Genomic DNA, 13,998 nt, shown 5'->3' on the forward strand with positions numbered 1-13,998 from the left:
TAAGTGGGGTTGATTAAATAAGGGTTAAGAAATATATTTTATTAGACCTGGAGAGATTTTTTTTTTTAAATGATAAGTAGTATCAGGGCACCTGGGTGCCTCAGTCAGTCATCTGACTCTTGACTTTGGCTCAGGTCAGGATCTCATGGTTTGTAGGTTCGAGCACCCTATCCCACCGTTTGTGGGGATTCTCTGTCTTTCTCTCTCTCTGCCCTTCCCTGGCTCATGTACTTGCTTGCTCTCTCTCTCTTGGTCTCTCAAAATAAATAAACTTAAAAAAAAAAAAAAGAACTGATGATCTCCCGGAAACCTTTATTAAAAAAAAAAAAAAAAAAGAAAAGTAATATCTAATTTTATTTTAGTTTCTTACACAGTTGGGCTAATCCTTTTTGTCTCTCCTATTAAAAGTGCATGTTTAGGGGCGCCTGGGTGGCTCAGTCGGTTAAGCGGCCGACTTCGGCTCAGGTCATGATCTCGCGGTCCGTGGGTTCAAGCCCCGCGTCGGGTTCTGTGCTGACAGCTCAGAGCCTGGAGCCTGTTTCAGATTCTGTGTCTCCCTCTTTCTCTGACCCTCCCCTGTTCATGCTCTCTCTGTCTGTCTCAAAAATAAATAAATGTTAAAAAAAAATTTTTTTTAAAGTGCATGTTTAAAATTCTGGTTAGACTGTTATTAATGCAGGATTTTATCTAGAAGTCTATTTACCTTATTAACATTGTTTAATAGAAAAACAATGTGAAAGATCATAAAATTAGGGTCCTCAGTTGGAATAAGTTTTAAAAATTATTTCACTACTGTGAAGTTTTTTCCCTTAACATGTTTAGATGACTCTCCTTATTTTTGTGAAGTATCTTTGCCCTTCCCTTTCTTGGGAATTAGTGTGATATAGCAGAAAGATCTTTAGCATCTCACAAACTATGGTTCCATTCTTGCCCAGGGTTGTAACCTTTGGCTACTGTATTTCCTTCTTTCCTTTTTCCTACCCTTTCTCCTTTTCTTCCTCTTTCACTCTCTGCCTGTCCTCTCTGTTTCTGTATTTCGGTCTCCCTTTCACAGTCAGAAATTCTAATTTTCATTGCTGCAAAGCTTAGGATTTGAATTGGGGAGGGGGAGACAATTTCTTGTCTGGCTACCAAGATAAGGCAGCCCAGATGCTTGTGGAAAAAATGAAGAGTTGAAGAGTTCTACTTGCTCAGATGTTTGAGGAGCTAATGAAAAATTGATCTAAAGATTAATCATATATATATACGTAATAAAATTAATCATGATCAACATACAAAAATTAATCATATATAATATATATGTAAATATAAAATTTGCCTCCCCTTTGTTTTGCTACCCTGTTAAATAGGTTCCCTCTGATACTTTTTAAAGATTTCCTGATTGACATGGATGCTGATATCAAGATGTATGTCCTGATGTACTTCTGAAAGAAGTATTCAGTTGCTGGTGAAATATATGTTTAATCTTTTTTTTATTATTAAAAATCTTTTTTCATGTTTGTTTATTTTGAGAGCGGTGGGGGGAGGGGCCAGGGAGGGGAGAGGAAGAATCCCAAGAAGGGTCCCTAGTGCCAGCTTGGAGCCTGACACGGGGTTCAAACTCACGAACCACGAGATCATGACCTGAGCAGAAACCAAGTTGGTTGCTTAACCAACTGAGCCAGCCACCCAGGTGCCTCTAAATTATTATTATTGTTATTTTAAAATTATTATTTTTAATGTTTTATTTGTTTTTGAGAGAGAGAGAGAGGCAGAGTATGAGCAGGGGAGAGGGAGACACAGACTCCGAAGAAGGCTCCAGGCTCTGAGCCATCAGCACAGAGCCCGACATGAAGCTGGAACTGGTGAACCGGGAGATCATGACCTGAGCTGAAGTCTGATGCTTAACCGACTGAGCCACCCAGGCACCCCTATTATTATTTTTTTTTAATGTTTATTCATTTTTTGAGAGAGAGAGAGAGCGCATGTGCAAGTTGGGGAGGGGCAGAAAGGGTGCGAGGCACAGAATCTGAAGCAGGCTCCAGGCTCTGAGCTGTCAGCACAGAGCCAGATGGGAGGCTCGAACCCACGAACTGTGAGATCATGACTGAGCTGAAGCCAGATGCTTAACCAATTGAGCCACTCAGGAACCGCATTTTTATTTTTTTAATTTAAATTTTATTTAGTTAACATAGAGTGCAGTATTGGTTTCAGGAGTAGAATTCAGTGATTCATCACTTAACACCCAATGCTCATCACAAGAAGTGCCCTCCTTAATACCCATCACCTGTTCAGCCCATCTCCCACCCACCTACCTCCATCAACCCTCAGTTTGTTCTCTATCATTAAGCATCTCTTGTGGTTGGTTCCCTTTTCTACCCACCCCACCCCTATATGTTCATCTGTTTCGTTTCTTAAATTCCATATATGAATAAAATCAGATGGTATTTGTGTTTCTCCAATTGACTTCTTTCTCTTAGCATAATACATTTTAGCTCCATCCTTATGTTTAGTCTTAATGTAAATACTGGGTTAATTTCTTTTTTGTTGTTGTTTATTTATTTTTGAGAGAGAGAGTGAGACAGAGCATTAGTGGGGGAGGGCCAGAGAGAGGGAGACACAGAATCTGAAACAGGCTCCAGGCTCTGAGCTGTCAGCACAGATCCGGATGCGGGGCTCAAACCATGAACTGTGAGAACATGACCTGAGCCGGAGTCAGACACCCAACCGACCGAGCCACCCAGGTGCCCCTGGGTTAATTTCTTAAACTTACAAAGCCCAATATCTTCATCTGTTACATGGGGATGAAATTGCCTATCTCATAAGGATCAATTAAACAACATAAGTAAAGATCTTAGAATAGTACCCAATAATTATTTCATTGTAAACATAGCAGTTAATCCTATCTTTGGGATTCTATTCTAGTTACTATCTTGATATAGAAGAGAACCTTTGGAATCTAATCCTGTAATTTTTCATAGTTTTTTTCTTTTTAGAGTTAAAAATTGTATTCATGTAAGAAATGTATGTATAAATATACAACTAATGCATGGATATATATTGGTTGTAAACCATTCTGATAATACAAATGATGAAGAGTAAAACGGTCCCCCTTCAACTCCTTTCTCTTCCTAGTTTCATGCCCTGCATCCATTACAATTCCTGTCTTCAGAAGTAACCACTCTGACCAGTTTGATATGTATCCCTCCAGACCTTTCTTTATTTATTTAGACAGATATCAAAAATAAGTGGATGCATTTATATTTATAAAAAAATAAAAATAAGTGGATGCATTAAAAAAATAAGTGGATGCATTTACATTTATCCATTCAACAGATGTTTATTAATAGCTATATTCCGTGATGTGCCTTTGCACTGTGAGGATGCATTAGTATTCTGTACTATGAATTTACCATAATTTAACAATACTGCTATGATGAGAGCTCAGTTCATTACTCATTTTTCTCTATTACAAGCAAATCTTCAAGGAACATCTTTGTATATGTATCTTTGTGTGTGTTTGCAAGTACTTTTTTGGGATCAGTTTCTAGAAGTAGAATTAGAATTGGTGAGTCAAAGAGTATAAACATTTAAAATTTTTATAGAGGGGATGCCTGGGTGGCTCAGTCAGTTAAATGTCCAACTTTGGTTTAGGTCATGATCTCACGGTTCGTGAGAGCCCCCCGCGTTGGGCTCTGTGCTGACAGCTTGGAGCCTGGAGCCTGCTTTGGATTCTGTGTCTCCCTTTCTCTGCCCCTCCCCTGCTCATGCTCTGTCTCTCTCTCTCTCTCTCTCTCAAAAATAAATAAACATTAAAAACATTTTTTTATAGATAAGAATTTCATGCTGTCAAAGTCTCTTTCAAAAAGTTTGTCCTAATTTACATTTTTAACACAATGTGTGAAAGGGCATTTACCCACACTCTTGCCAAAACTAGGTATTATCAGGTAGGCCAAAATTAGTAGGCCATAAATGGTGTCTTGTTTTAGTACCACTAGTGAGGTTGAACATCTTTTCATAAATTTTTGGTCTCTTTTGTAGTTCTGTGAAGTGTCTGTGTAGTCTTTGCTCATTGTTCAACTGGAATTTGGGGAGGGTATTGATTTGAAGATGCTATCTATTTGTTCTCATTGGTAACCATTTAACCGTTTATGTGTGTTATGTTTATTCCTGATTTGTCCTTTGTCTCTTGTTTATGACAACTTCTATTAAATGGAAGGTTTACAGTTTACATTTTTAGTACCAGATTTGACCATTTTTTCCTTTACATTTTCTGGGTTACAAGACTTAATTATACAGTCTGAGTCAAAACTAGTTTTGCTTATCTTGTAAATTTTTAGTTCTTTAGCAATTAAATATGTTTTTTAAATTTTTGTGAGTTTCAATATGGAAAGAACACACATACTTTAATCTCATAAAGAAAGATTGAAATAATATTTGAATCAGATCTGAGAAGAGGTCTTGTGTTACAAAAAATTTACAAATCATTCTGAAATATTACTTCTTTACATACCTAATGAATATATTATATTCATTTTATTACTAATACCTTTCATTTACTTGCAATTAGAATTTTCAAGTAATTTGCAATTGGAAATTCTTACTTATATTTCATATTATTATTTAAATTTTTTGAATAGGTAATATTTGTACATAGTACAAAATTCAAAAGGTATAAAAAGGTATGTAGTGGAAAGTCTTACCATTTCTATTCTTTAACTATCCAGTTTTCCTTTAAGACCCTTTAAGAACCATTTTTATCAATTTTTTGTGTCTTTTTTCCCCAGAGATATTTTATGCAGATACACAACGTATAGTTTATGTTAATTGAATTCTTTTCTTTTTATAGCTATATTAAGCAACACCTGCTTAAAGATAATTTGGTCTTTAAGCCAAAATTATTCACAGTTCCAGAAAGTAAATTAGAATAATTGATGAATAGAAGAACAGCTGTCAACAATAAGAAGGGACACATGCTGTATCCATGTTATAAACATTAGTTGATTAGCAGACATGACAGAGCTTTGCAGTTAGAAGGGCTTTTGTTTGCTTGCTTATATGATTTAAAACAAATCTATTTTCTTTTTTATTAAACTGACCTTATATGTTAGAGACTTCTAATTATCCAAGACTTTATATTTCCCCCTAAGAATATATGTATATCAATAACAAGAAGTATATTGAAATGTGACTTAAAGCATATTATAAAACTTAAAGGGAAATCATAGAAATTGCCCAAACTAACCCTCTTATTCTATTTTTAATATATTTTTTTATATTTTTAAAACAATTTTTAATGTTTTACTTTTGAGAGAGAGAGAGTGGGGGAGGGACACAGAGAGAAGGGGACAGAAGATCCGAATTGGGCTCTACCCTGAAAGCAGCAAGCTCGATGCCAGGCTTGAACTCACCAAACACTAGAGCCAAAGTTGGCTCTCACCAACTTGAACTCACCAACCTGAGCCAAAGTTGGACACTCAACCGACAGAGCCATCCAGACGCCCCTATTTTTAAAGATTATTTATTTTGAGAGAGAGAGAGAGAGAGAGAGAGAGAGAGAGAGAGAGAGAGAGGCAGGGAGAGAGGGAGAGAGAGAACCGCAAGCAGGCTCTGCACTGTTAGTGTGGAGCCTGATGAGCAGCTTGAACCCATGAGCTGCGAGATCATGACCTGAGCTGAAGCTGGATGCTTAACTGACTGAGCCACCAGGTGCCCCTAACCCTCTTATTCTATGTATGAAGAATTGAGGCCCATAGAGGTTAAGTGGCTTGCAACATCACATTTATAATTCTGAAGGACCAGACATTTACAGTTAACTGACCTGGCAGCAACTTAAGTTTTTAGAATGCTATTTTATTAAATTTATTGCTCTATTTTTTAAAGGAAAAGGTGCAGTAGTTTTATGTTACAGTTTGGTATTAAAAGGTGTTACAGTTTGGTATTAAAAGGGTTCATGTACTTCATTTTGTTATCTGCATTTTTGTCTGTAAACAGGAATCTTAAGGCACTGTAACTCATTGTTACATGCTCTGTAATACTTGGAAGATTAAAGAGGGTGGTTTTTATTGTGTGGGATGGAGTTGGAGATTAATGGAACTTTTCTTCAGCATTCTTTTCTTGACTATAAAATTTATAATGGCTGTACCTTAATTCCCTCAATCTTGTACTTGTGAGTCATTCTTAGTTTTGTGCATTTTTCTTCCTTCCTAATATGTATTACAAGTGAGTAAAGAAACATTTCAAATGTTCCTCATTGCAAAGGAACATTTAAATCCTATCTATTTATATTTGATTAGAAAGCTACCACTGATATTTTTTTCATAAAACTTTTTCCATATCCATGTATAGAAATATACATAGAGGTCAATATATTTCTGTTGACATTCTTTTTTTTTCTTGTTAACATTTTATATTTAATATTAGATTTCTAAAAATAATTTTATTTCTTGCCCCTTAATATAGTCTTCTAATCTTGTTTGACTAAGATAGGAATCAGTATGAGTATAGAGATGGCATCTGGAATTTAATTTCTGTAGATATTGTATCTAAGTACTAAAATATTAACTACCTTCCTGCTGGTGTCCAGATATACTTATTATTAAAGAAAACATTTCTTTATCTCACCTAGTCCAGGATTGGATATAAGTAAAAAGTTCTTTTTTTTTTTTTTAAGCTTATTTATTTTGAGAGACAGCACACAAGAGAGGGGCAGAAAGAGAGAATCCAAAGCAGTCTCTGCACCAGTAGCATGGAGCCAGATGTGGGGCTCAAACTCACAAACTATGAGATCATGACCTGAGCCCAAACCAAGAGTTGGACACTTAACTGAGCCACCTAGACTCCCCAAGTAAAAACTTATTTTTTTTAAATACATAGAGATGTTTTTGTGATTTGTTTTTTATAGGTAAGTGTGTCATTTATTATGGAAATACAGAAACATTCTGATTTTTTTTTCATTTTGTTTTCAGTTTTCAGCAGAATACACTTTATTGTTGGCTCTACATAAATTCTGCCTGGTGAGTAATCGTTCACATGCACCATGCGCTGGCATATCTAACCTACAGTGTTGTCAGAGCTGACTTTGGCTTAAATAGGTTAAAGGGCCAGAGTTCTGTCCTTTTGAATGATTTTTAGAATAGTTGCAAACAAAATCATCTACTCCGTACCTTTTAAGAGGCATTTCTTCATTGATTTTTGCACCTTAAGTTAATTCAAGTAAACTTTATTGTACACTTATGTACTGTACATCTCATTTAAAAGATAATTTTAGTTGTTTCTAAGCTGGTTAACTCTTACTGTTTTATATCTTCCCTGAGAAGGTAGGATGAAACATTTATTATTGAATTCTACTCTTCTGAATTAGAGAAAAATTCTGCTTGGTAGTGATTAATAGCTTAAGGACATTAAGAATGTGAATTATGGGGGCGCCTGGGTGGCTCAGTTGGTTAAGCGTCCAACTCTTGGTTTCGGCTCAGGTCATGATCTCATGGTTCGTGGGTTCAAGCCCCACGTCGGGCTCTGTGCTGACAGCATGGAGCCTGCCTGGGATTCTGTCTCCCTCTCTCTCTGCCCCTCCCCTGCTCTCTCTCTCTCTCTCAAAAATAAATAAACATTAAAAAAAAAAGTTTTAAAAAGAATGTGAATTATGTTTTTATGTATTATCTTTAAAAGTTTTATTTATAATAATGTATTTAATTTCTAAATTATATAGCTGGGATTTGGGGAGCCTCTACAAACGTTTCAGTAACACAGAGTGGTTAGAAAAGAATAACGAAGATATAGTCATTAAGCATGTGCCTATGTTGTATATGCTATCTAGCAACAGTGAATCTTATAAGAATTAAAATTCTGGGTTGAGTGGTTAAAATAGTATACTTTTCTGCTAGGAATTTCACAGTATAGAATTAAAGCCTGTCTTTTAAAAACGCTGAACAATTCTACGTTAATTAGTATACATTTTTTGTATTTATTCAAAGTTTAAATGTAAAGTCAGTATAAAAATATGTATTTGTAAGAATTTATTTTTTCTCGGGGCGCCTGGGTGGCGCAGTCGGTTGAGCGTCCGACTTCAGCCAGGTCACGATCTCGCGGTCCGTGAGTTCGAGCCCCGCGTCAGGCTCTGGGCTGATGGCTCGGAGCCTGGAGCCTGTTTCCGATTCTGTGTCTCCCTCTCTCTCTGCCCCTCCCCCGTTCATGCTCTGTCTCTCTCTGTCCCAAAAATAAATAAAAAACGTTGAAAAAAAAAAATTTAAAAAAAAAAAAAAAAAGAATTTATTTTTTCTCTTAGACTTTATTAACCAGAAATGGTGGCATTGAACTTGTAGTTATGATTTATTTTATTTCTTTAATGTTCATTTATTGATTTTGAGAGAGAGTGCGCGTGAGCACAAGTTGGGGAGGAGCAGAGAGAGAGGGAGAGAGAAAATCCCAAGCAGGTTCTGCACTGTCAGCGCAGAGCCCGATGTGGGGCTCAATCTCACCAACTGAGAGATCACGACCTGAGCCAAAATCAAGAGTCAGGTGCTTAACTGACTGAGCTACCCAGGCACCCCATAACGTGAAATTCATAGTAATTCTAGAGTTCTCCCATATTGAGGCTGAATGTAAAATAAATTGAGGCCTATAAAATGTTCGAAATCATTGGGTATATTCAACAACAATAGAAAATTGCATCTCAATTCTGCACCAAGTTGTATGGTTGATACATAGTGATATAAGTGAAGTACCCACTAAAAACTTAAAAGATGGAGGGGGCAGTTTTTTTTCTGATAATTAAATTAGTAAAAGCCATTCTTTTGCTAGTAAAAATTATGTGAAGATTTGGGGAATGCTAAAACCACTAACCCTTGTGCTCTAGGAGTAATCTCAGGCACCTCTGAAATGTAATTAAAATTTAGTGAGCAGAAATATCACTAATTTTACTGTATCCTTTTTTGGACAAAGTCTGTGAACAGGAGGATGGTCAGCTCAAAAGAGAGCAAAGAGAAACCCAAAGCATGCAGACTGGTCAGCTGCCCTTTTGAGAGAGAGATTGGTGATCTGTTTGTTTCTTGAGGCAAGCATGTCCTTATTGTGGTGATGGATGTAGGAGATTAGCCTGATGTAGGAGATTAGCTTAATTTGATGTCATTAAATATTTGAGTCATATGATATCTTCCCATGTTCTGTCCCTTGTTTACCCTGCCACCTTCTCTACCTAAAAGAGAAAATCTACTCATCTGATATGAACATTATAGTCTGCTGGACATTTACACTTCTCATTTTAAAGAAAGAAATTGACAAGATAATAAACAAATTGGAAAAAAATTAACACGTTTGCATACATATGTGTGTTTGTTTCTGTGAACTTGGTTAAAGTTAGTCGGTCCTGTGAGAAAGATGTGCTTACAATAGTCTGCTTCATTGATGATGCGTGATGATGTGTCTTTGCAGCTAGTCCCTTTAGCATGGTAGTCTTTTGTACTGCTGTTAGCCTTAACATTTGAAAATTCCAACAGCTTAGGCCATTTAACTTGTGTGATCTCATCTGTGAAATGATCTTCAGAATTCCTCCTAGTTCTGAATCTTTATGAATTCATAACCTATGTGCTCAATTGTATCACTGCAAACTTTTAGGTAAAAGTTAGAAGAGATTGTAGAGAATTGAAATATCTTTGTTCATGTTTAGGTTGATATGAGTTAAAGTTGTACTTTTTAATCAGCCTTGTTTTGTTTGACTCCAAAGTACAAGATATAATAGTTTGTGTTGCTATAGACTATAAGCTTCTTAAGGACAAGGCCAGTGTCTAAGTAGAACAGTGCCTATCACAGAGAAAAAGCTGCTTATTGAATGAGTGTATGCCTATGGCAAGGTATTTAGGACATGGCTAAACATGGTTATTAATGACTTTTAAAATGTTCTTTTTTATGACAGATTTTAAAAATGTGTAAGAATAGATAGAATAATATTGTCTCAGTCCATTTGGGTTGCTGTAACAGAATACCATAGACAGGGTGGCTTATAAATAGCAGAAATTTATTGCTCACAGCTTTGGAAGCTGGAAATCTAAGATCAGAATGTTCACATGATCAGGTTCTGATGAGGACTCTCTTTCTGGTTGCAGACTACTGACTTCTCGATGTATTCTTACAAGGTGGAAGGGTTGAGCTATCTTTCTGGGGCCTCTTGAAGGACACTAATCCCGTGAAGGACAGAGCCTTCAAGATCTAATCACCTCTCAAAGGCTCCACCTCCTAATTCTGTCAATATGAAGATTAGGATTTCAACAGATTAATTTTGGGAGGACACAAATGTTCAGACCATAGCAAATATAAATGAATCTCCCTCCATTTACCCATTACCCCACTTCAATAGTCATTATTCTTGTTTCATCTTTACCTCTTCCAGTCCCCTCTTGTATTATTTTGAAACAAGTCACAGACTTTATATCATTTAATTTGTATTATTACAGTGTGTATCTCTCAAAGATAAGGACTTAAAAAAATTATAGCCATAACCTTTATTCCACCTTAAAGAATGACTGGTTTTGATAAATATTAGGTTCATTTCAAAATACCTATACTAAATATTTCCAAGAAACCTATTATGTAGAGTTTCCAGACAGTTAATAACACTTAGAAATAAAATAATAGGACTAATTTTTGTTTTTGTTCTGTTTAATATTTAGGCTATCAACATGACGGCTGAAGAAACAGTGAATGTAAAAGAGGTTGAAATTATTAAACTAATTTTAGACTTCTTGAATTCAAAGAAACTTCACATTAGTATGTTAGCCCTCGAGAAAGAAAGTGGAGTCATAAACGGCTTATTTTCAGATGATATGCTTTTTCTGAGGTATGATTTCATTAGTTTTATAAGGTTTGTAGCTCCTTCAAAGAAGTGTTAAGTATTAATGAAATAATATGTGTATTTCAGGTGGGATATTTATAATCGTGAAAAGGCCATATAATTTGTAAAAATAATGTTTGTTTTTATAATAGAACATTTACAAAGTCATGTTTTCTATAGAATCTTTTCAATAGTAAGATCAAGAAGTCCATTAAAAAAACTAGAGTCACAACTCCATTGTGGTTGTGGCATCATCATGAAAAATTCTTGATTTAAAAAATAAGAGACTCCAGAAGGATAAAAAAAAAATTCTGAAATACCATCTTTTTGGCCATAGAAATGAATATAGATATATTCATTATAGAAAATATAGAAAAGGAAAAGAGAAAAATACCCATCAGCCAGACACACTACATGCTGATGATTTTCTGTGCATGTTAAAAAAAAAAAAAAAAGCAATTCTGTTACATTCTATTAGAAGGATAACTTAGTATCCTTCTTTATCCATTAACATTATAAGGATTCTCTGTGTTATTACAAATTTATACTTAAAATTTTTTGATTTAATTGATTTCCTAATGATTCCCCAATTTTAAACAAATTATTTCCAATTTATCTTAAATAAATGCTCTGTTGAACATCTTTTATACATAGGACTTTTTCTGCATCTTGAATTATTTCCTTAGAACAAGATTCTTGGAATTGCAGAGCAAAAGAGAATTAACATATTTGCCAAATGGGAAGCTAAATATATCCTAACTTGAATTAGATGGAAAAAGAAAAACCCAGATTTCCAGACAGAAATGCACTCTCTGCTTATGTGATACTGAATATCCTTGATGAAGAGTACAGATTCTTGGACATGTGGCATTTTGTGACTTGGAAATCTTTAAAAAATGAAGCATTCCTAAGTCACGAAAAAGGAACTTAAAAAAAAAAAAACAAACTTCAGTGTATTAAGAGTTTATTTAAACTCCTTGGAACTTCATTGTATTTGGTGTTATGAATGTCATTTAGCCCTGGGGAGCTTAGTCAATATTCTCGGGAACCAACACTGAGGCCGTTCCGGCCCTGTCTTTCAAGCATTGCTACTCCTGGAATTTAGCAGTGGCTCTCAAATATCCCCCCTCCAAGAACCAGCTGGGTTTCTGATGAAGTTTTACTGGTCTGAGGTAAAATGCAAAGAATTGTAGAATAGTTAAGTTTTTCATTAAACTAAATGTATTCATCTTAAAGGACTAACCTTTGAAATTCTGCCCTTTCTTTTTAAATATTAAAATGCCTCTTTGTAAAATGATTATGATATATTATGATTGCTTCTTACTAATATTCCTTATTAGCAGGCTTAAAAGTTGGCAATCTTATTTAGATCCTCCTGCCCATCCCTTTTTAAATTATATTGTTCTAAAAATCCAGAAGTAGGGAAATTGCTATTATAAAAGAAGAACAGCAGTAAGAATGCCTTATAACTTTTGGAAATTCCCATAGACCACTAAAGTGAAATGAAACCTGATCTTATTCCTTGAGAATCCTTGAGTTGAGAGCAGGATTTCTCAACCTCAGCAATAGTAACATTTTGGGCCAGATAATTCTTTGTTCTTTGGGGCTGTGGGGGTTTTCCTGTGCATTGTAGGATGTTTAGCAACATCTCTGACCTATACTCAGTTGATGTCAGTAGCACCCCCAAATTGTGACAACCAAAATGTCTCCAAACATTGCCAGATGTCTTGGGGACAAAATCACCCCCAGTTAAGAACCTCTGATTTGGTGAGTCTGAAATATAGCCATACATTGGCCCCTAAATAATACAGAAGAGCTTTAAAACTGTAAGATGAGTAGGAAAATAAAGGAACGTTTAGACTTAGCCCAGTGTTTTTATATAGGTGAAAAAAACCCCACATATATATTAGAATGAGAAGTGGATGCAGATTCACAAATTCTTCTTGTATAGGATATGTTGTTACAAATAAGTTGTGAAAAATTTATTTTAGTATAGTGGTTGAGGATGTTAACCTCATTACAGACTTCAGACTGAAGTTTTAATGCTTCATTTATTCTGCTTATCATTTATTCTTATCATTTATTCTGCTTTTATTCATTCTTATTTATTCTGCTTTTAATTAGTATAACCCAAATTTGATAACATGCATGTGTTTTTCTTTGTATAGGCAGCTAATCCTTGATGGTCAATGGGATGAAGTTCTTCAGTTTATACAGCCTCTAGAATGTATGGAAAAATTTGACAAAAAAAGGTAAGATTTCATCAAAATTTTTTATTGTCTTATCACTGGTATAGGCTTAGCAAAACAAAATAATAAACAAAAATTTAAAAACAAGACTGTTAGCTTTCCTAGAAAATAGTATACTCAATACCATTGAGTTGGAGCACTTCTAGAGGACAAGTTGTATGTACTTCAGTTGGTTGAAAATCTGATTTATAAACCTACCTTTTTTGACAGTGTATATAAAAAGTCACAAGGGCCATATCTGAGACAGTTGTTTCTTCATAATTTATTTATTTTGAGAAAGAGAGCATGAGCTGGGGAGGGGCAGAGTGAGAGAGGGAGAGGAGACTCCCAAGTAGGCTCCCATATCATAATTGAGAGATCACAACCTGAGCTGATACAAGAGTCCCAACAGAGCTCAAGCAAGTGAGCCACCCATATGCCCCAATAATATGAAGATTTTAAAGATGTTGTTCTATTATCTCCTCGCCTCCATTATTTTCTGATGAACACTTAGCTGTGTTTGTGTCTGGATTCTCTTGTATGGTTGTTGTTGTTGTTTTTGTTTTCTTTTTTAGTTGCCTTCAAGATCTTTTTTTTTTTTTATTGAGGTGTATATGTGTGTGTGTATATTTTTTTTATGTTCTTTTTTTTTTTTTTTTTTGAGAGAGAGAGAGACAGTGCGTGAGTGGGGGGAGGGGCAGAGAGAGGAGACACAGGATCCAAAGCAGGCGGGGCTCAAACTCATGAACTGTGAGATCATACCCTGAGCTGAAGTTGGCGCTTAACCAACAGAGCCACCCAGGTGCCCCTGTATATATATATTTTTCAATGTTCATTTATTTTTGAGAGAGAGAGAGACAGAGCATGAGTGGGGGAGGGGCAGAGAGAGAGAGAGGGAGACACAGAATCTGAAGCAGGCTCCAAGCTCTAGACTCTGAGCTGTCAGCTCAGAGCCGGATGTGG

The 13,998-nt window shown here is 35.6% G+C and overlaps 1 protein-coding gene across 6 annotated transcripts in view; it reads left to right on the plus strand.

Annotated features, from left to right (window-relative positions):
- The window catches only part of WDR47 (WD repeat domain 47), a 69,943-nt gene that overhangs the window by 8,146 nt on the left and 47,799 nt on the right, over nucleotides 1–13,998 (plus strand). For 5 of the 6 annotated variants that reach the window (XM_058716325.1, XM_058716323.1, XM_058716326.1 and 2 more), the window contains 3 exons: nucleotides 6,948–6,995; nucleotides 10,647–10,813; nucleotides 12,976–13,059. In XM_058716325.1, coding sequence (XP_058572308.1) covers nucleotides 10,656–10,813; nucleotides 12,976–13,059 — 242 coding nt within the window. In that variant the 5' untranslated portion in view covers nucleotides 6,948–6,995; nucleotides 10,647–10,655. The remainder of the gene's footprint in view (nucleotides 1–6,947; nucleotides 6,996–10,646; nucleotides 10,814–12,975; nucleotides 13,060–13,998) is intronic. The other variant, XM_058716324.1, reaches the window with a different exon arrangement.

The sequence above is a fragment of the Neofelis nebulosa genome, chromosome 2 (genome assembly GCF_028018385.1).
Source record: "Neofelis nebulosa isolate mNeoNeb1 chromosome 2, mNeoNeb1.pri, whole genome shotgun sequence".
NCBI classification, from domain to species: domain Eukaryota; kingdom Metazoa; phylum Chordata; class Mammalia; order Carnivora; family Felidae; genus Neofelis; species Neofelis nebulosa.